General features: G+C 42.0%; 1 protein-coding gene and 1 non-coding gene across 2 annotated transcripts; both read left to right on the top strand.

Annotated features, from left to right (window-relative positions):
- The first annotated feature begins 2,020 nt into the window (after positions 1-2,020).
- On the top strand, positions 2,021-20,522 carry si:ch211-235m3.5 (BICD family-like cargo adapter 1). The gene is made up of 10 exons (XM_062987562.1): positions 2,021-2,280; positions 5,249-5,464; positions 11,682-11,798; positions 12,408-12,554; positions 13,368-13,541; positions 15,711-15,860; positions 16,281-16,355; positions 17,314-17,423; positions 17,540-17,660; positions 18,044-20,522. Exons 1-10 carry the CDS (start codon positions 2,095-2,097, stop codon positions 18,239-18,241), a joined length of 1,494 nt encoding a protein of 497 aa, XP_062843632.1. The 5' UTR covers positions 2,021-2,094; the 3' UTR covers positions 18,242-20,522.
- Positions 5,971-6,044, top strand: trnat-agu (transfer RNA threonine (anticodon AGU)). Its single transcript has one exon. It is a non-coding gene; the product is annotated as a tRNA-Thr (tRNA).
- Positions 20,523-21,569: the final 1,047 nt, after the last annotated feature.

Here is a 21,569-nt window from a genome sequence, read left to right as displayed (position 1 = left end):
CTGAACTGTTTTGTCCCATTAAGCTCCTCTTGTTTGATGCCTGAACCTTTGTGCGTCCCGCTCCCTGACACACGCTGATACCTCCTTTCATTAGCAGCCCATAAACTGTGTCATAACAAAGGGAGTGTGGCGGTTGTGTGGACAGCTTTTGATGTCCAAGCTTTCGTTCTCACCCCCCTGCCATATGTACACGCGTTGGGTCTCCACAACACAATGGGAGGGTCGTGCGTCATGATGCTGGCCTCTTTCATTTACACCCCGACTAATCTCCACCTGAACAGCTTTTTATGCGTCGACTCCAGACCTAGAAAGCAAACGCAGATAGATTTAACCCTCCATCACCCATGTTACATGAAATCAGGACCTAATGTAGGTTTATTGGACTGAGAAACTACTGGGGGGCTTGGGTCCCCACTTTGAATCTTGAGCCTCTTTCTTGGCCCTTTCTTGTTCCAGCATGACTCTACCCAGTGCACAAAGCAAGGTCCATAAACCCTGACCCCCTACTCTAGTGAACACCTTTGGGATGAATTGGAACAAACTGTTTGAATGGGCACCAAGCCTTCCCAGAAATGGAGGCTGTTATAGCTTCAAAGGTGGGACAACTCCATAATAATGGCCATAGTTTTGGATTGGGATGTCCAACAAGTTCATGGTCAGGTGTCTTTTTTCCCCAAATATGTTATTTCTTTAGTAAAGGGTTTTGCAATGAAGCCTCATGGGAATTTGCTTACTAAAAATAGTCAGACCCCTCAGTGTTGGCCTGTCTTCAACAGCCCTTGCTCTGCCCTGTTTGATTCTGGGTTGCCAGGTGACAACCCTCAAGATACCCATGCATAATGCGACCAGCCCGTTTGGGCCTTTTATACACCGATCAGCCATAACATTAAAACCACCTCCTTGTTTTTACACTCACTGTCTATTTTATCAGCTCCACTTACCATATAGAAGCACTTTGTAGTTCTACAATTACTGACTGTAGTCCATATGTTTCTCTGCATGCTTTGTTAGCCCCCTTTCTTGCTGTTCTTCAATGGTCAGGACCCCCACAGGACCACTACAGAGCAGGTATTATTTGGGTGGTGGGTCATACTCAGCACTGCAGTGACACCGACATGGTGGTGGTGTGTTAGTGTGTGTTGTGCTGGTATAAGTGGATCAGACACAGCAGTGCTGCTGGAGTTTTTAAACACCTCACTGTCACTGCTGGACTGAGAATAGTCCACCAACCAAAAATATATCCAGCCAACAGCGCCCCGTAGGCAGCGTCCTGTGACCACTGATGAAAGTCTAGAAGCGATGAGCGATCGTCTCTGACTTTACATCTACGAGGTGGACCAACTAGGTGTTGGTGTGTCCAATAGAGTGGACACGGTATTTAAAAACTCCAGCAGCGCTGCTGTGTCTGATCCACTCATACCAGCACCATGTCAGTGTCACTGCAGTGCTGAGAATGATCCACCACCTAAATAATACCTGCTCTGTGGCGGTCCAGTGGGGGTCCTGACCATTGAAGAACAGGGTGAAAGCAGGCTAAAAAAGTATGTAGAGAAATAGATGGACTACAGTCAGTAATTGTAGAACTACAAGTGCTCCTATATGGTAAGTGGAGCTGATAAAATGGACACAAGGAGGTGTAGATGTCTGTACCTACTCACTGATCAAAAAGACAACCCACATTTGGAAGCAATGTCTAATGTTTGTACAGGGCCAGTGTGGACCAACACATGTAAGCCCCATTTGGGGTTTGTATGGGATGTCCCAAGACGTGTGGGGCGTGTTGATGTAACAGTAAAGAAGGTGTCCACATACTTTTGACCATTTATTGTATCTGAACTCCTACTGATGGTGTTATTATGTTGGTTCAGAGGAGAACAGTACACACAGCCACCTGTGAGTGACACTCAGGTCCTGCCCAGTTTTTTTCCCTCACTGTGGCTGGAGGTGAAGTTTCCTTCCATCCTCCAACCCGCTTCAGTTCAGTTCAGTTCAGTTTATTCACTCTCAGGCTTCCACACGTATGTGACAGTTCTCGGGGGAACTTGTAACCCAGTCTATGTTAACTCAGTGATCTGGAAGCTTTATTCGGGGATAATGAGTCAGGTGGAGGAGTTTTGTTTTAGAGCTCACAGGATGGAGCTGGAGGAGGATTTTTATCAGTATGGAGACGGAGCCGAACTGGCACTCGCGGCGCAGCTCGGGAACGCGCTTTTGATGGAGAACCGGCAGCTGAAGGAGGAGAAGAACACATTACACCAACAGTACAGTGATAAAATCGAGGTATTAGAACAAAAAAACACATTAATAGAGAATAAAGTGTGTTGTTGTTCGGTTTGTGTCATGGAGAGGTGCTGCGGGTTCGAGACACCTGTCACAGTTTCCTCTTGTCATGGTTAACCGCGACTGTTTACTCCATGGTGAAGTTTTAGTAATGTTGTTTTTTACCCTTACATTATAAATGTGTGCTTGCTTTATTTGTATATGGTAAAGAATATTAAAATTATGGTATAATCTTAATTCAAAAAATGTTGGGACAGTAGATAACTTGCAAGTAACACCAAAAAGCATAGACATGGCTTTAAGTCTTGGTCTTTTTAAAGTAATTTAATTGAAATAATAATGTTTAACCGTATCATTTTACTTAGCATTTAACAAAAAAGTGGGTCAGGGACAAAATAAGCCATGAGCTTTCTGTGTGGAGTTTGCATGTTCTCCCCGTGTTCGCGTGGGTTTCCTCCGGGTGCTCCGGTTTCCTCCCACAGTCCAAAGACATGCAAGTGAGGTGAATTGGAGACACTAAATTGTCCATGACTGTGTTCGATATAACCTTGTGTGAACTGATGAATCTTGTGTAATGAGTAACTACCGTTTCTGTCATGAATGTAACCAAAGTGTAAAAACATGACGTTAAAATCTTAATAAACAAATAAACAAGGCTTAGTTGGGTGGATTGAAGTTCTGCATAGGCCTAGCACAGTTTTGATGAATGAAGTGATTTCACCATCTACAGTCCATAACATTTATAAAAGATTCAGAAAATCCAGAGAAATCTCTATGCCTAAAGGGCAAGGCAAAAAAACTAATAAAAAATGTAAAAGGTTAACTTAAAAAAATGATCTCCACTATTCAAAGCGGAAGCCACATATCAACGTAAGATGTTAACAACGTGTAAAAACCAGCATGTCATGATATGACCATAGCAACTTGCATATCCCACCACTGGCACCACTGACACCGTTAGTGTACGCCAACAGTACAGCGATAAAATCGTGGTCCTAGCACAGTTTTGATGAGTTAAGTGATTTCACCATCTACTGTCCATAACATTTATAAAAGATTTATAATATCCAGAGAAATCTCCATGCTTAAAGGGCAAGGCAAAAAAAAAAGGCTGTGACAGCTAAATCAAGATAAGATGAACTGTTGCCAACACACAGTTTAGAAAGGGTGAGAATGACCATACCAACTTGCATATCCCACCACTGACACCTTTAGTTTACACCAACAGTACAGCGATAAAATCAAGGTGAGAGAACAAAAAAAGCACATTTAACTGAAGAACAGTGTTTATCCTAGCACAGTTTTAATGAGTTAAGTGATTTCACCATCTACAGTCCATAACATTTATGAAAGATGTATAAAATCCAGAGAAATCTCTATGCTTAAAGGGCAAGGCAAATAAAACCTAATAAAATAAATGCTGAGACAGATAAATCAAGATAAGATGAACTGTTACCAACACAGTTTAAAAACCAGGGTGAGAATGACTATACCAGCTTGCATATCCTACCATTGGCACCACCGACAACATGTGTGTTAAGGGTCACATCTAGACAACATCTTTTTAGAGACGTTCCGGCTACTTTCAGCAAGTAAATGCCAAACTACCTTCTGCCAGTATTACAACAAGGTGGCCTGTCTGCTATCTAGACTCCAATTGAAAACCCTGACCTGATACGTTGATGAGCTCCTAAGTTCTCTTTTTAATAAATTCCCACAACAAACTCCAAGACTTTGTAATGGAAAAACCTTTGTCACTGGAGGGGGACATTAATTGCAGCAAATTGGCCATTGATTTTGGAATGGCATGTCCGTCAAGTTGGTGGTCGGGAGTCCACATACTGTTGGCCTAATAGTGCAGCAGTTGTGCAAAACGCAGCAAACACACTCTTTTGCAGTTGATGCTGGAAGCAGCACTTTCTTTGTGGTCAAGTAACAAGATGCAGCTGCAGCAAGTATGCAATCAGCATTACTGTAGGATTGAGCCATCAAACTTAATTAACAGACAAGGGTGACGTTATTATTATTATATTTTTATTAACATAAAAAATGTAGCAAATTAAATTGGAACGTCAACGTTATAGTTCACTGGACCATTTTTCTATGACCTTTTCAGAGTTTTATAAATTAAAAAGTCACTCTTTCCCCCCCAAGCAGGAGTTATATAAAGTGCATATAATGACTTTTAATTACGTTGTTTTGAAAGGAAACACTTGTAGATGCATTTAAGCAGATATTTAAAGACCAGTGTTCTAATGACTCAGTTTAGCTAAGGTTAATACCAGCTAAGTGTAGGAAAGAATGCAGTTGGTTGCCACAATTTTTTCTCCTAAATCACAAGCATACCATACATACATGACTCTTAACCTGTTTTGAATCAGGGCCCAACTGTTTGTCCCCTTGAAAATGTATACTGTGTGCATATGTTGTTGCCTTGTTTTTTATTCCGGTTCTGTTTTAATGAACATGATTTGCATGATTAGTTTCAAATTCACTTTGTGCTCTCTTTAAGATGAGGAGTGCTGCTTACATTGAGAGTACAGATTCACTGCTTTGCTTCACTGTTTTTACTGCTCGCCGCTGCGCTTAAAATTCAGTCTAATTAAACATTGACAGAGTTTGATGCTAAACCTTTTAAAGCTTCACCAATGAGACAATTGTTTATTTGACATAGTCAGAAGTGCTGGCCTACCACAGCTGAGATCTGGGTTCAAATCTTAGTGGTTCTATCAGCATGATTGGCTATATGTGATGGCCAAAGTCCTGCGATAGATTGGCACCCTGTCTACGGTATTCCAGTCTCGTCCAGGAATATAAAATTTCCTCTAATTTTCCAAATCTTGTAGAATGCCTTTCTTACAAAACAGGGACTTTGGGGGCATCATATTAATGCCTATGGTTTTATAGTAGAAGACTTCATAGAATGGCACGGTTGGCTGTGTAGTTCACCCAGGCTCTCTCTCTACAGGAGCTGGAGCAGAGCAGACACGATTTGCGACTAAAGCTGCAGGTATGCCAGGCTCAGTGGGAGAGCCAGGCAAGCGAGCTGGAGCGGGACGTCCGGGCGTTAAATGCCCATGTTGAGCGACTGACGCAGATCCTGACCGAGACGGAGAGAGAGAAAAGCCGGAGCGAACAGCAGCACAACCAGATCATTCAGCAGCTTCGGGAACAGCTCCAGGTGGTAAGTGCTTTCCTGCTTCTGTATTATCAGATCTCTCGTTTGCTTGTTTTGCTTAGTTGCATAATTTTGACCCTATAAACCCCTTTTATTTATTTTAATCCAGATTCATTAGTGTTTAGTGCATGATGCATGACACACTGACACATGCATGACACCCACACTTTGTCATGTTCTATGGCTCATACTATCCTTCTGTATTATAGTCATGTGTCCATAAACATCTGGCCGTACTAAATATCGATGCCTGAGTGGCACATTCACAGTATAGAAAAAGCAATGGTCAGCCTAAGTGTCTCACTATCACTGTGCATACCCTGTCCATGTGCCAATGGACGGCAGCATCTCCATACACAAGGCTCTTGGATGGCAAAGTGCTAGAATTCTAACTCTACTAAAATACTACTGCTGAGATCTGGGGATCTGACGTCGAATCTCAGTAGTGCTGTCGGCTGGTTGGGCGTCTGAACAGACATGATTGGGTCTGGGGTGTTGGTGGCCTAGGGCTGGGCAGTTGTAGCCTAGTGGTTAAGGTACTGGACTAGTAATCCAAAGGTCGCTGGTTCAAGCCCCACCACTGCCAGGTTGCCACTGTTGGGCCCTTGAGCAAGGCCTTTAACCCTCAATTGCTTTGTCTGTATGCTGACACAGAACTGTTTGTCGCTTTGGGTAAAAGTGTCCGCTAAATGCCTAAAATGTAAATTTCGGTGGCCGAAACAGCTGTTTTTGGTGAAGTGCACTTGTCAGTGTGCTCTCAGTGCTGGTCCCAAGCCAAGAAGTGCCAGGTCTGGTCTGCAGACCAGATCCACTGTGCCAAAAAATACATATATTATATATAGCTACATAATCTATCACTGAAAGTACTTATTATTTTCTAATATTGATATTTGTGAAGAAAATGAGAATGTTCGTACAAGGCCTGGTTTGATCTGCTGTTTTTGATGACCTCAGCTTCATATTTGCAATATCAGCCCAGACATGTACATGATACGTCTTGTAATGACTCAAAACCAGCTGCCACATTGGTCACATGATTACAGTCCTAAACATAGCAAAAAACAAAATGCCCCTGAGAGGTTGTTCAGATTTTTCTCTGGAAGAACATACAGGTTTTATTTCTCTGTCCTACAAACCAGCAGCGTCACTCCCAGCTGCTACTGCACTGACATAATAGTAGATCATTGATAAGGAGCGGTGGCCTTGAGTTACAGTCAGACTAGCTGTGCTGTTTTGTACCGAACCATAGTTAGAGAAATTAGAGAGCTGATATTAAATGTTGATATTCCATGTAAGTCCAAATCAGGGCTTCGTTATTGTTTAGATCAGGTTTGGACCACAGGATGTTTGATGTGCTGTTTGGTTTAATGTTAGCGTGGATCACTTTACTGTTTAGCTGCACTGCTCTTCTGTTTCCTACTTCCTTCCTGAGCTGGAGATCATTAGTGAAGCATGTGAACGTCTGCTTCTGCTTGAACGACAGCAAAACAACCCAGGAACACTGACTGCAGCAACAATATTCTACATACTATATTTAAACAATTTAGATTTTGGATGAAAAAATATTCAGGGCGCCCAGGTGGTGCAGCGGGATATTCCGCTAGCGCACCAGCGCCGAGATTCTGAACTCCTCGGTTCAAAACTTGGCCTTGCTACCGGTTGACTGGGCGCCATCTAGCGGGTATAATTTGCAGTGCCTGCAGCAGACATCGTTCTGCTAGGGTGGGATGACCGGACTATGTGGGTGGGGTCTTCAAACGCTGTGTAAGGACCCTGATTAGTAGGTAGAGAGGCGCCTGTGCAGAGTGCATAGGTGAAAAATGGAAAATTCAGACCCCTTGTAATTACATACAATTGTGACTGAATACAGTTTGAGGCATTGAGGGATTAGGGCATTGCTCAGGGGTCCAACAGTGGCAACATGGCAGTGGTGGGGCTTGAATCAGCAACGTTCTGATTACTCATCCAGTACCTTAACCACAGATCTACCTTGTCCTTATTTACCTGCATTCATCTGCAAAACCCTAAAATCCATTGTATTTTAGATTTGTTTAGTAATCTGTAGAAGCCCTGTGGCAAAACTACAGCTAACAGTCTTCCTTGATGAGGCTCCCAGCTTGGCACACCTGGATTTGGGCGGTTTATCCCATTGTTCAAGTCACATCTTCTCAGCCTCTATCAGACTGAACGATGAGCATCTGTGAAGTGTCATAGCCAGATATCACGACAGATGTTTGATGGGTTTTAAGTCTGGGCTTTGATGAGGTAGCTCAAAGCTCAAGTTACTTTAGTGTTGTTTTAGTTGTATGCTTTGGGTCATTGTTAACATTTGGCCCAGTCTGAATGTGTGGAATTTACAAGGTTTATGTATTTGACTGTCCTTAAGTTCTTACTAGTCTCCCAGTCCTCACCATTGAGAAGCACCTCCATAGCATGATGCTACCACCACCATATTTCACCACTGGGATGGTATTAGCCAGGCCATGAGCAGTGAATTACACTTACAGCATGTATCCAAAGCAACTTACAGTTGGGACAGTATACAATCTAAGCCTTGCTCAGGCCTTGCTCAGGGCCCCAACAGTGGTAACCTGGCAGTTGTGGGGATTGGTCCAGCAACCTTCTGATTACTGAACTAGTACCTTAACCACTAGTCCAAATAACTGTCATTCAAAGCATATTTAAACTGGCTGTTCATGTAAAAAGAACAAACATATTTTGTTCTCTTGACTTTCTGCTTCTAATCTAATCTCTCCAGCATGTGTCTCAAGGTCAGATCTTGCACATTCACTCTGGACACATTGCTGATGTCCCGAAACTCCTCGTTCCAACTAATGAGAACGTCATATCAGTTTTACTATGAGTAATCAAATAGTAAATGAGACGAACGCCAAGGCTTCATTTTCTCACCCCGGCAGCAGCCTTGTGGAGGCATTGTCATACCTTTTTTGTGGTGTAATATCTAACTCGGGCTGCACCGTAACAAGCTCTTCTGAGAAATCAGAGTTCATGAAGAAAAATCACGTGTTCTCAAGGAACTATCAGCCCATCTCCAGACGTGAAGAGAAGGAAATAACTCGCTTGCAGGCAGCTTTCATTATGAATGATTCGCTGCTTTGGAGTTAGAGACCAGTCTGAATCATGGCTTGGATATTACAGAGTTTGATGGCATGTCATTGAATGCTGGATCATCCATGACCATGGTAAGTTTGCAACCTCTATAATGTGTAGCTAGACGGTCAGATCTACATTAGCCTGGCGACTGCTTATCTGGGCGAGAAATGTGAAGGAGGATAGTTAGGCAGAGCCAGAAGGTGTGGGAGAAACCAGTTAGGTTCTACAGAAAGTGTTACTGGAAACCAAAATCTAGGCATGCCAGGAATTTAGGGTCTGTTCGTACCATCTTGTGCAGCCCTCATATGTCTGTTAGGGTTGTTTTTTTGGCTCGTAGTGTATATTCGTTTTTACGTGAAGCTCTCAGTCACGCTGTTGGGCTGTTTCTACACTGTTGTTTCCTTTCTATGGGAAAAAACAGCAGGCAATAATAAGGAGCTGCAGATATCAAAGCCTCCACTATTTAGGTGGCTTTTGAAGCCTGTTGGTGGGAATTTGTGCCCATTTGGTCAAAAGAGCATCCAAAAGAGCGCACCAGAGTTGGGGTTTCGAATACCTCGTATCGAATCTCAGCTCTGCCTTTCCGACTAGGCTGGGCGGCAGCATGAACAACGATTGGCTGTTGTTCAGGGTTAGAGGGTAAGAAAGTCGGATCATGGGTCCTCATAACTGGTGCGACGGCGGCCCCTGCTGGCTGACACAGGGCTGAGGAATAATGCCGATCAGGGTGTGGCTCTCCGTGCACAGTGCTGATCGGTATATATGAACTCGACTCGTGCAGGAGAAAAATGCAGTCTGTACTGACTGTACATGCCAGAGGGGGCGTATGTCAGTTGAGAGGCGTCCTCAGTAAGCATTTGTGAGGTTGTGCACTCATTTCAGACAAGAAGGCTTGACTCGCGATCTTCATTCCAGTTCACCCCAAAGGTGGTCAGTGAAAGCCATTGGTTCTTTATGGGCTTTGCTTTGTGCACGGTGACACAGCTTTATTTTGTGTATATACTGTAATACCTTTAAATGTTGTATTCAGTCATAATTGTAAGTCACTTTGGATTAAAGCATCTGGTAAATGAAAAAAACTGTGTGCGTGTGTGTGTGTCCAAACTAGGTGGCCTAGGCAGAAAGATTTAAAGGTTTCTGTGCTAATAATGAAAAGATTGTAAGAATTTGGAACTACACCCACAATCCACTATTACAGAAGCATGTCCAATTTGCCCATCTCGTCCTGTCTTATCTTTCCTCTTCCCCGGGGGTTGCTTTGGCAGGGCGTGACTGCTGCTTTCTGCATCAACAAATACTTAAATGGGAAAGCTTTTTCTAAAAAGGCTTTCCAAAAGATTATCTGGACTAATGAGCACTTGTGAGGTACTAATGATGGACCAGTTTGGCTTGACTGTGCCCCTCTGTACAGAAATAAATGGCATAAATGGATTATTGGGAAGGAACTCCAGTGGCCCACACAGAGCCCTGGTTTTAACCTTCTTAAACACATTTGGAATGAACTGGACCGTTGATATAAGCACAAATTCCCACACACTAACCTAAAAGAATTGTAGAAAGCTTTTCAATAATGAAGGAGCTTGTAAAGCTACAAACCTACAAAGCAGGTACCCACTTCTTATTAATGCCCACGGTTTCGGAATGGACTGTCCACCTTATGGTCAGGTAGCCACATACTCTTGGCCATAAAGTGTCATTTTGTATTGATAAACATTTTTAAAACACTGTTGTTCCACTGTTAGTGAACTGTAAATGGCTTACTTCAGTGTTGAGTCCATTGGTACCCCCGACTGTGCCTAATGGTGCATGATGATGTCACTGCCAAGACAGAGATGCCACACTCAATCTGTCGGGCTCGCCTTTGATCCCTCTTCAAGCGTGTGTGATGGGAGCTGACGTGAGGGGACACGGACCACTGAATCGGGATGCCCGGTGTTGACAAGAACACAAAACTCTCTTTCTCTGCTGGGGCACCGAGGCGCATTCCTTGTGGCGGAAAACAATTAGAAAATGTACATTGTAATCGGGCCCTTTAGTCAGTTGTGCTCTGTGTTTATTAGAAGCAGCAAGAGAGGGACCAGCAAGACTGTCACTGGCTAACAAATGATATACAGTATACATACATACAGTGATAAGCAAAAACACTATGACCACAGTTCTGACCTGCCGAGACATTTGCTCCACAAGACCTCTGAAGACGTCTTTTGATATCTGATACCATGGCATTACCAGCAGGTTCAGTGGGCCAGCTTCCTCCTGTGTCCTCGGTCTCGTGTTGCCTGTAGCAGACTATCCCACGTCATTATGTTGTCAGTCCAGCTAATTCTTGGTCATCCTCATCTTTTGAGTCCTTCCTTAAGTCCTGCCTTAGAGCTGCCTTCAATGTTGTCAGTAGATGGCTCATCACATGTCCAACTTGTATAACATAACTTGTCGGACTTAACCTAGTGAGCTGCCTTGCTGCCTATTGCCCACCTGGGCAGCTACCTAAGTAGAGAGGATTCTAATAAGACATCTAACTCACAAGGTAGATTATTTAGACACACTACTTAGTAATTATGGCAATGACACCACCACAGTTATCACTTAGTAAGCTAACACAGTTAGCCTCAGGCCATTCAAACCAATAGGCTGAGGCAGCACAACCCACTAGTATGCCAGCTAACATCTCCCTATGTGTCACTGACAAGCCTGAAGTTGTGCCGCACTGAATGCTGGGATTGCCTTCACCGCTAAGGAAGCATCGGATGCTCCTCATTATTCAGTCAGATTATTACTTCGAATTAAGGCACCTTAGTAGGCAGCATTTTAAGGTATCTAAGAATTTGGACAGCCGTCTTCTCAGGAGAGTGTAAAATGCTGCCTATGTAGAGAGATCACTAGGTTTTCTGTTCTGGCTATCTTGTAAACCTGCTCAGTGGTGATCATCTTCCTTTTAACAGTTTTCTGATGCACTAGTTCTAAAAGCCTGAATATACTATACTTTTGGCTATATGGTAATTAGTGCAATTGAATTTGTATGTAATTTATTAATCAGCACATCGTTTTGATCCATGACACAAAGGTTCAAACGTATGTAATTTGTGGTCGTGTTTATTTGTACTTGTAGGCCATGGAGGTGGAGCGAACGGTCACGGCTCAGCTTCAGAGCCTGAAGCAGGACTTTAGTGAGCGGGACAAATCGAGACCCCAGGACGAGGAACTGCTCAGCGCTCTTAAAGAGCAGGTAATTTATTCTGCCTTACATGCACAACCTGGGAGACGGGCACACACAAGACCCTGGTGTATTCATGGGTAGAATCTCACCAGTGTTACCAGTCTGGCTGGTCTGAGGAAGGGAAGGTCGGATGGGGTTTCTCCTTATAGCCACTGTAATAATGACCTCTGCTGTCTGGTCAAGGTGCTAGCATGAAGAGGGGCACGCCAGGCAACACGTCTTTGGACTGTGCGAGGAAACCGGAGCTCCCAGAGCAAACCCGCAGAAAGGACCCATACCATCCCACCTAAGGATCGAACCCAGGAATTTCTTGCTGTGAGGCGACAGTGCTACCCACTGAGTGACCAAGCCGCCAGCATATTTATATAAATAAAAACAACAAATGTTAGAACAATAGTAACAAATGTAACAATTAGTGTTAAATAGGTATAAACCAAATAGACGTGTATTTAATATAGTATGAAGTGGATTGGGACACAGCCATAAACGCTTATAAACTACCCATTTCCTATATACTGGACACAAGAACTAAAAATAAGTCTTATTTTATTGAGAATTGTTCTTATACATATATAATTGTTGTTAATTGTGTGTGTGTGTTTGGGGTGATGGTTACAGGTTGCACGGTTAACCCAGCGGGAGCAGGCTCTGGCACAGCGCCTGGAAGAGGTTTGTGGGGAGAACACAGAACTTAAAGACAGTTTGTCCTCACTGTACGCCCGACTGGCATGCCAGGAGCAGCAAAGTCACACACAGACACAACAGGTACACACACACACACACACACACATTTACATTTCTGGCATTTAGGAGACACTTTTATCGACTTATAGTTATGACTGAATACAGTTGGGGCTATTGAGGGTTAAAGGCTTGCTCAGGGGACCAACAGTTTGGCAAACCCTCTAATTACTAGTCCAGTACTTTACCCACAGAGCTATCACTGCACACTAAACTAACACAGTATGCTAGTTTACATTCCCCCAGATCACATTTCTAAATCAGCTTAGACAGGCACAGGCGTCTCCAGGACCTGGGACCACGTCTACCATCATCATTATAAGAGCAGCACTCGCACCACCATAAGATGCAAATCATTTAGGTTTTTCACCATCTACTGTACATAATATTGTAAAAAGATGCATGTCATCTGGAGAATTCTCAATTTGTGTAGTGCATGACCTGAAAGTGCTGTTAAATATGCATGACCTTTGAGCCTTCAGACAGTATTGTATGAGAAACCGTTATACCACTGTGACAAATATAATCACATGGGCTCGGGGGTACTTCGGAAAATGGTTGTCACTTAACGCAGTATGCCGCTGTATCAAGAAAAATGCAACCTGTAATGAAATACTTGTAATCTTCAATAGGTTTGAATACTTGTAATTACATAATATACTTGTAATTATATATGTAATTATAATTATATATATAATGACATAATTATATGATGTAAATTCCATGTTTGTTTATATTTACTGCTTACAATTAAGTTGTTCAGTGGAAATTTTTGCTTTGTACCTAAATGTCCCAACTTGCCATAAAAATGAATGTACAGTTTATTCTGTCCTTTAGCTGATGGAGGCCCGACAGGAGGTGGAGGCAGCAAGAGGTAAAGCTCAGGAGCTCCAGTCCAGAATGGAAGAACTACAAGAAGAGGTTTCACTCCAGCGCAGCCCAGACTCATCCCTACTTTCCGAGATGGACCGCAGCCTGGACAGCATGAACTGCAGCCAAGACAAGGAGCAGGTGAAAATCCCATCAAATACAGCCTCACCAAGGATTACATTTACATTCGTGGCATTTAGGGTTAAGCACCAAGCACAGGGACCCAACAATGGCAACTTGGCAGTGGTAGGGCTTGAACCAGCAACCTTCTGATTACTAGTTCAGTACTTTAACCACTTAGCTACCACTGTCCCCTGGACAAACGATTGGGATTGGCTTGTTTTTCATACAGAGTGGGAAGCCGGATAGGGACCTCATAACTGGTGCAATTATGACCTCTGGCTGGTTGATGGTGCCTGCACAGAGTCGGGGGATAATGTGAACAGGGTGTGGCTCTCCGTGCACAAAGCTGATCCGCGTATGAACACACCTCGTGCAGGTGAAAAGATGCAGTCGGACGTCGGATGCACTGCACACGTGTCGGAGGGGGCGTGTGTCAGTCTCGTTCTCCTCAATCAGAGATGGGGATCAGCATCAGTAGAGAGGAAGAGTAAATACAGCTTATTTCAAATCAATGTCCATGTAGAAAGATTATTTTGACCAGGTTAATGTGTTTTACACCAAATTCCATCCCGTTATTATTGATAGTTTATTGACAGGTTTCTTTTATTGATTTGTAACACCACCTGTATTCTATACATGGACGTTTCATCAGCACGGTATCAAACAAAAAATAAATTGCCACCGTAGACACAAAACAAAGATAACAGCAGAACATGTTGTGCTCTCTTTTATGGAAAACCATTGGACAAATATGCCAAGCTTAGCTATCATAATGAAACATCTAAAGGAAACTGTAGTGCTAATATTAGTCTTACAGGGATGAATAAACACCTTCACTAGAAACTCTTTAATTATCTCTGGCCGGCCGTGCTGTTTGTTTAGCGGCATAGTTTGTTTGCATGACTGGAACTTGTTCGCTGACAGAGAGCTTTTTTTAGCATGGTAAATTGTTAGCGTCAAGGAAGACAAAGGCTTTGGTTTTCATACTGAAGCTGTGAGTGCGCTGGTGTTATCGCAGAAAAAATCCCTGATCATGTGAGTCTGATGTGTGTAAATACCTCAGACGTGTGAAGTTTTGAGTAAGCAGGAAATAAGTCTTGTGTGCTAGCGTTTACCAGACTAAGCATTTCCTGAAACTTTGACAGACTGAGGAAATATTTGGTTTTATTTATTTACCGTACACGGTATCAATAATGATGTCATACAGTATAATCCTACTTCAGGCTAATCACACAATCAAATAGCATGAATTAAAAGGCTTAATATTCGTCATAACATTATGAACGGTCGTGGCGGTTTTAGAGAGGCTTAGTCATGCTGGGAATGGTAGGGGCCTTCCCCAAACCATTCCATTCCTACACAACTTTGGACCCATATCAGTATATAATTAATTGTATATAATTAATTAAATACACCGGTGGCTCGGTGGGTAGCACCGTCGCCTCACAGCAAGGAGGTCCTGGGTTCGATCCCCAGGCGGGGCGGTCTGGGTCCTTTCTGTGCGGAGTTTGCATGTTCTCCCAGTGTCTGTGTGGGTTTCCTCCGGGTGCTCCGGTTTCCTCCCACAGTCCAAAAACATGCAGTCAGGTTAATTGGAGACACTAAATTGCCCTGTAGGTAAATGAGTGTGTATATGTGTGTGTGTGTGTGTGTGTGTATGTGTGTCTGCCCTGCGATAAACTGGCGCCCCGTCCAAGGTGTTACTGTGTGCCTTGCGCCCATTGAAAAGCTGGGATAGGCTCCAGCACCCTTACGCGACCCTAATTGGATAAGCAGTCAAGAAAGTGAGTGAGTGAGTAATTAAATACACCTGTTACCAACAGGTGTGCCTAAAATTCTTTAAATCAGTTAATGGCATGGGTGTCCATGTACTTTTGGCTATATAGTGTATGTCAAGGTAGTTTCGGGAGTTCTGCTACTGTTTTTTTCTGTGACTGAATAATTATAAACACCAGCTTTATTTAAAAAGTGTTCAAATGTTTATAAACTTTAATGATTTTTATTGGTTGATTATGATTGACTACACCTGGTGACTTCTCTGTGCCCATATACAGTAAATAAGGCTAATTTGACTGCACCCACTATAATGTATATAAAACAGTGGTGCAGCGGTTTAATGAGATCTGTGTAAGATTGAAACCTACATAGTAAACTTGGAGATACTGAGCTGCTTGATCTCATTTTCAGGTCACACAGGCAGTGAACTCCATCCTGGACATGCTACTTCCTGTGTCTCCTGGCATAGCGGCTTCCAACAACCTAGACGAGGGCTTGCTAGGCATGCTGGGGCGGCTGAAGAGGGTGGCAGAAGAGATCACGCACAGTCAATCACTACAGGTACAAAATACTGCCAATGGGGCACCAATCTATTGCAGGGCACTTACGCATTCACTGACACATCAGACACATCATACCTAGTGGATATCCACATATCTGCACCACTACGCCCCTTCAATGTCTTCAGGTCTTGCCAGTTGACACTTCTGCAATGGTTGTTCATTTTGTTCATACGTTACAACTCATGCTAAAAAGAGGACACACGTCAGTTCTCTTTGAGCCTCTTGACGTGCTTGGTAAAGCAGAAAGAGTGCAAGTAAAAGAAGGGTGGTGGAGTAAAATAAGCCATTCACATCACTGCTATTCGATCCCGTTGCATAGGTCGTGCTATCAGACCCTCCCTGTAGCCCCTAACAAAGGGCTTTGCTCGTATCAGTGGAATGATAATGACGCGCCGTATCTGTTTCACTGTGTCTTCAGGAACTGAAAGCCATTGTGGGAGAAGGGAGTGCACAGTGTGAGACGCCGGGCTGGATACAGGAGCTGCGTGATCAGGTAACAATGGCTCATGTGTTAAAGCTATCAGAGGGACATTAGCTTCCTCTGACCTGGTCTCTGGTCTCCACTTACCACTTACGAAAGAAATGCCAGGTCAAATACTTCTGTGTCCATGGAAACAGCTCAAACAACGTGTAACAAATCCAGACCAGTCGATCTCTTTGCTATTCACCAAAATCCTGTAGACACCTGAGCCCTGTGGAATCCTGTGGACGGTGAGCTTGTTGGGCATCCCATTTAAAATGTTGTTGTTATTATGGGAAGGTTTCTGCTCAAACGATAGCTTGAAAACACACAAAGTCACCTGCCTGAGCAAAAGTATTTGTACCCCCACCAACTACCTGACCAAAAGTATTCAGACACCACCAACTACATGACCAAAAGTATTTAACCCCCCACATACTTGACCACTGCTGAGCTGCAATCATATCACTCATATTTTCTTCAGGAAATGCACCTCCCTAGTTTTATTACATGTTCCATTCCAAAGCTCAAACCCTAAAGATTTTCAACAACTACTTGAAGACCAAAGAAGATTAACGAGTGCTGACTTTGCATGGACTTTTTCTCCTCATTCATCTTGCCTAAACCCTACTGAGGATTCATGGTGGCACAGAATGCTCAGAAAGACAAAGAAGGATATCCAAGCAAACACTGATGTAAACATAGCTCATGCTTGGATAACATGGATTATTAGATTTTTTAAAGATTCAACTTTTCACCCAGGTTGTTATGCTGATTTGATCTCAATGAAAAATATTATATTACATTCAGGAAAATTCCAAAATAGGCTTTTCTCTAGAGGTCTGAATGTTTAATGTGTAAGCCCATTAAATGTGAAAGGCTACCTATAAGCTTAAGCAAATATATTTGTGACTAGAAATTTTCTAGTAAAATGTCTCACCCTTGTTGATCAAACTACCATTTTTACCGTCCTCCTCTGTATCTATCTCAGAACGAGAAGCTCCTGAAAGAAAACGCTGAACTCAGACGTAAAGCTGACAGCAGGACAGATGAAGAGGTCGTCCAGAGGGCTATAAAAGACAGAGACAATGCCATTGCAAAGTATGTGATAAAGTCAATTTGTTAACACAATAACCTCCTAGTGATACATAACATGAACTTGTGCAGCACATAGACTCTTTTTTGCATAAAGATGGATTTGTCAACCTTTCGTCCAGGAAAACAGCGATGGAGGCAGAGCTGGTTCGGAGTAGGAACGACATGATGTATCTGAACAACCAGCTGCTGGAGGCCATCCAGCGTAAACTGGAGCTTTCTCAGGAACTGGAGGCCTGGCAGGTAAATAAAACTTTCTCTCTCTTAGGCTTACAGGTCAGGGTCAGTTTTCACGCTTCTGCTTGATGCTTTGTGATGTATTATGAATGCGATGTAACCTTTGAACTTTGAAGGGACTTTTCATCTTAAAATGTGAGTTAAAAAAGCAGAGGAAACACTCAGGTCAGGGTCGATTTCCATGCTGTTACTTGAAGCTGTGGTATAATCAGTGATAAATCAACCAAACAGAATTGCTAAAAGAAGACATAAAGCAGCCATGAGTTACAATTATAAGCAGTTTCCACTTGTTTGGAAGGTCTTTCCACAAGAATTTAAATGTGAGTAAATGTGTTGGACAACAAAGATTCAATACATTGTTGATTAACCAAATGTATCACTCCTAACAGGATGACATCCAGACAATCATCAACCAGCAGCTGAAAGTCCAGACTGAGCAGCAGATGCAGTCGAAGAAGTCCAACGGAGGGCACGTCCAGTTTTTCCGCAAATCACGGAAGACATCAGTTTCACCATCCTGCAAGCCTGAAATCAACCATGTACCCAGGCATTCTCCCTGGAGAGACTGGCTCAAGCTGGGCAAATAAATCACTGCTAGTGAAGCACCGGAAACACTGACACACCAGACCAGGTGGCTCTGGTCATCAAGCTTCAATTCATGAACAGAAACGACCGTAAAGCCATGTAGGAGGTCACTGTGTTCTTCTGATTCGAGTTCAACTACAAGACTATGTCTATAGACAATATTTTCTGCCATGTGTTTATATTTATATGAAAGCTCACTACTGACTTGTTGAAACACAAATAATCTAGTGAATGCTCTAAGACAGACAGGTATTGAGATGGACATTTTTCACTGCAATGAATTGCATGAATGAAAACATGCATGAGCAACCAAAATACCTGCATCAGCTATAAGAACATTCCGGAGTGTTTTTTAAATTAAAGGTTAATGTTAAATAGTTTAGATGAAACTTCGCAGGAAAATAACTCAAATTGAGTTGGCAGTATTTAAAATGATTAAAAATACACTAGCTACATTTCTTAGTTTTATATGATGACAGAAGGAAATGTTGTAATATTTATGTGCCAAGTCTTATTTTTACTTAAATGAAAACTGTTGTTTATCTATTTTTAACATTAAAAATATAGCAGAGCGATAGAAGACAACATGGCTGCATGAAGTAGCTATTAACTACTATCAATACAGGCCGCTCAGGTGGCGCAGCGGTAAAAACACCCGCATATATGCCTGCCGGCTAAGGCTGAGCAGCCACATGAACAACGACTGGCCTGTTGTTTAGATAAGGGCGGGACTAAGCCGGATGGGGTCTCTCTCCCATGACTGGTGCAGTTACGACCTCTGCTGGCTGATTGATGGCGCCTGCACAGAGATGAGAAAAGAGTGCTCTCAGAGTGTGTCTCTCCATACACAACGCTGAGCTGCACTGCACTCGTCAAAGTGCAGGTGATAAGATGCATACGGCATGCTGCCCACGTGTCGGAGGGGGTGTGGGTTAGCTTCGTTCTCCTCAATCAGAGCTAGGATCGGCATTGGTGGAGAGGAAGCATGAAGCAATCGAGCAATTGGACGTGCTAAAAAGGGAGAAAAAGGGGAGAAAATGCATAAACAAAAGTATTGTTATACCTAATAGTAGTTGTAATTGTGTGTAGGGTAAAGCAAAATTTATTTGCCACATGTCACTAGTATAATCGATCACAAAATAAATAAAAAAGACACCCCAACCCTGTTGGGAAAGAAAAAGTATTTTAGATGTCAAAGTGTCTTGCTTTGCTTTTCAGCTGACAGTATCTAGTTTACATGCAGCCTAAAAAATGTTAATGATAGGACTGAAAGCTCAATAAAAATAATAAATGTTTACATAAAAATCTCAGTCAGGATAAAGTGCTGAATTCTGTGTTCGATTAAATCAGACGGCTAAGAATTTAAATAATGTATTAGATAGAACAATAGCCATTTTAACTTTTGTACCTGATAACATTCTTAGTTTAAATGTATCTATGCATTTTGTACACGTGTTTATATCTTTAAGCACAGTTATATGAGAAGAATAACTTGTATTACACACTTTAAATGATTATAAATATATCAAACAGCAGCACTGCTGTGGATAAGTTTCAGCTTCACATTGAGTATTTCTTCAGCACATGCTATCCTATATTTGAGAGTAAATTAGCTTGACTAACACAAAAATTGCATTATTTCTTTGAGATATGAACATGAATCAGTCAGGAATATCAACATTTTCCTCAAATGTGCTAGTAATTTAATTAAAAAGACACTATAAACTAAACAGAAACTACATTACTGTTGCTGTTAGCTTTAATGCTAACTAAACGTAGTTTATCATTAATGCTACCTAAGCTTAGCAAACTAAACATAACATTAAACATTTAAGGTTGATGAACAAAAAAATGCTTTGATTTCTTTGAGAAATTTACACAAATAAGTCAGGAATATCAACATTTTCCTCAGATGTGCTGGTAATTTACTTATAAAAAAGACACTGTATTACAGAAACTATACTACTGATGCTGTTAGCATTAATGCTATAAGCTTAGCAAACTAAACATAAAATAGTGCAAGTCAAGAGAATGTAGTATTATAAAACGGATAGTTCTGGTCTTAAAATCTGATTGGCTGAGCTGCGTTCGAAGCCGTTGTAAAATCCCAGATAAACGCTCACCTATGACCACCTCACATCATTCCATATTAATACGCCACTGAAAAGAAAAAGTGAATGTTATGTTTGCCCTCATGTAGCAACACTGTTAACGGACTACCTTGCGTCGCAGAAGAATGCTTTATTGTAAGTTTATACACAATAAATACATTTATGAATTAAACATTGTTGTATTTATTGTATTTTATGTTGACCGCCGTTTTATAAAAGGAATAAAACGTGATAAAATCATGCGTTACTGCTATGATTTTATCACGGGGAAAGAAGTTTTAGGCACTCTGCTTTGCGTCGTGCCAAAAACGTCATTCCGTGATAAAATCGCAGTAACGCACGGCCTCTCGTGGCTTATTGCTTTAATAACACACTGTGGTGCCTTTAATTAAACAGGCCAGTATTTTTTAAACAAATAAATGTTTTTGGAAGTTTATTTTACTTCATTAGTTTTTACTGAGGTAAAAAAAATACACAACTGCCACCATGCTGCTTTTACCACTGTACTCTGTAAGTGTCCAGTATGTAAGACGGGACAATCTATTTAATTAGACATTTTTTACTGTTTGGTGTTAATGTTATTTTTTCATTGTTTTTTAAACATACTCTATATGGCTAAATATAAGTGAAAATCGAGCAATAAGCATGTTGGACATCAGCAATAGTTAAAAGGATTGTCCTTGTTTACTGCTTGTGTAGCCTGTATGGGTGGGATCGATCCAAATATCGATAATGTTGATATCAACCTTGGTATTGGAATCGGATCGATACTTAAATTTTACTTTTTCTTCGCTACAGTCACAACATTTTCCTGTTTCATAAGAAAGTAAAGAGAGTGTGTGTCCGGGTCCTTTCTGTGTGAAGTTTGCATGTTCTCCCAGTGTCCACGTCTGTTTCCTCCGGATGCTCCGGTTTCCTCCCACAGTCCAAAGACATGCAAGTGAGGTGAATTGCAGACACTAAATTGTCCAAGACTGTGTTCAATAAGTAACTACCGTTCCTGTCATGAATGTAAAACCTTAAAATCCTAATAAACAAAATTTCTTTTACCCAAATCCCAGAACACATCCACCCAAAAGGAAAAGGTTTAGACACAAAGTTATCAATCGACTCACTAAAGCTTTTACAAAAGACACACCGATCAGACATGGTAATAAATCGACTTAATCTAGCATTAACTGGGTATTAATCTGTGATTATACCAAGTGGACAAGTTACC

This window comes from Trichomycterus rosablanca, chromosome 25 (assembly GCF_030014385.1).
Source record: "Trichomycterus rosablanca isolate fTriRos1 chromosome 25, fTriRos1.hap1, whole genome shotgun sequence".
NCBI lineage: Eukaryota > Metazoa > Chordata > Actinopteri > Siluriformes > Trichomycteridae > Trichomycterus > Trichomycterus rosablanca.
Note: the sequence above shows the minus strand (reverse complement) of the source record. Positions and strands in the feature narration are given on the sequence as shown.

Bases quoted from the DNA above. Each gene is read 5' to 3' on its own strand.
- si:ch211-235m3.5 (XM_062987562.1), top strand. From the start codon at position 2,095: ATGAGTCAGGTGGAGGAGTTTTGTTTTAGAGCTCACAGGATGGAGCTG. The intron at 11,799-12,407 runs GTAATTTATTCT...TGATGGTTACAG, and splicing joins TCAGCGCTCTTAAAGAGCAG to GTTGCACGGTTAACCCAGCG. The intron at 12,555-13,367 runs GTACACACACAC...TCTGTCCTTTAG, and splicing joins GTCACACACAGACACAACAG to CTGATGGAGGCCCGACAGGA.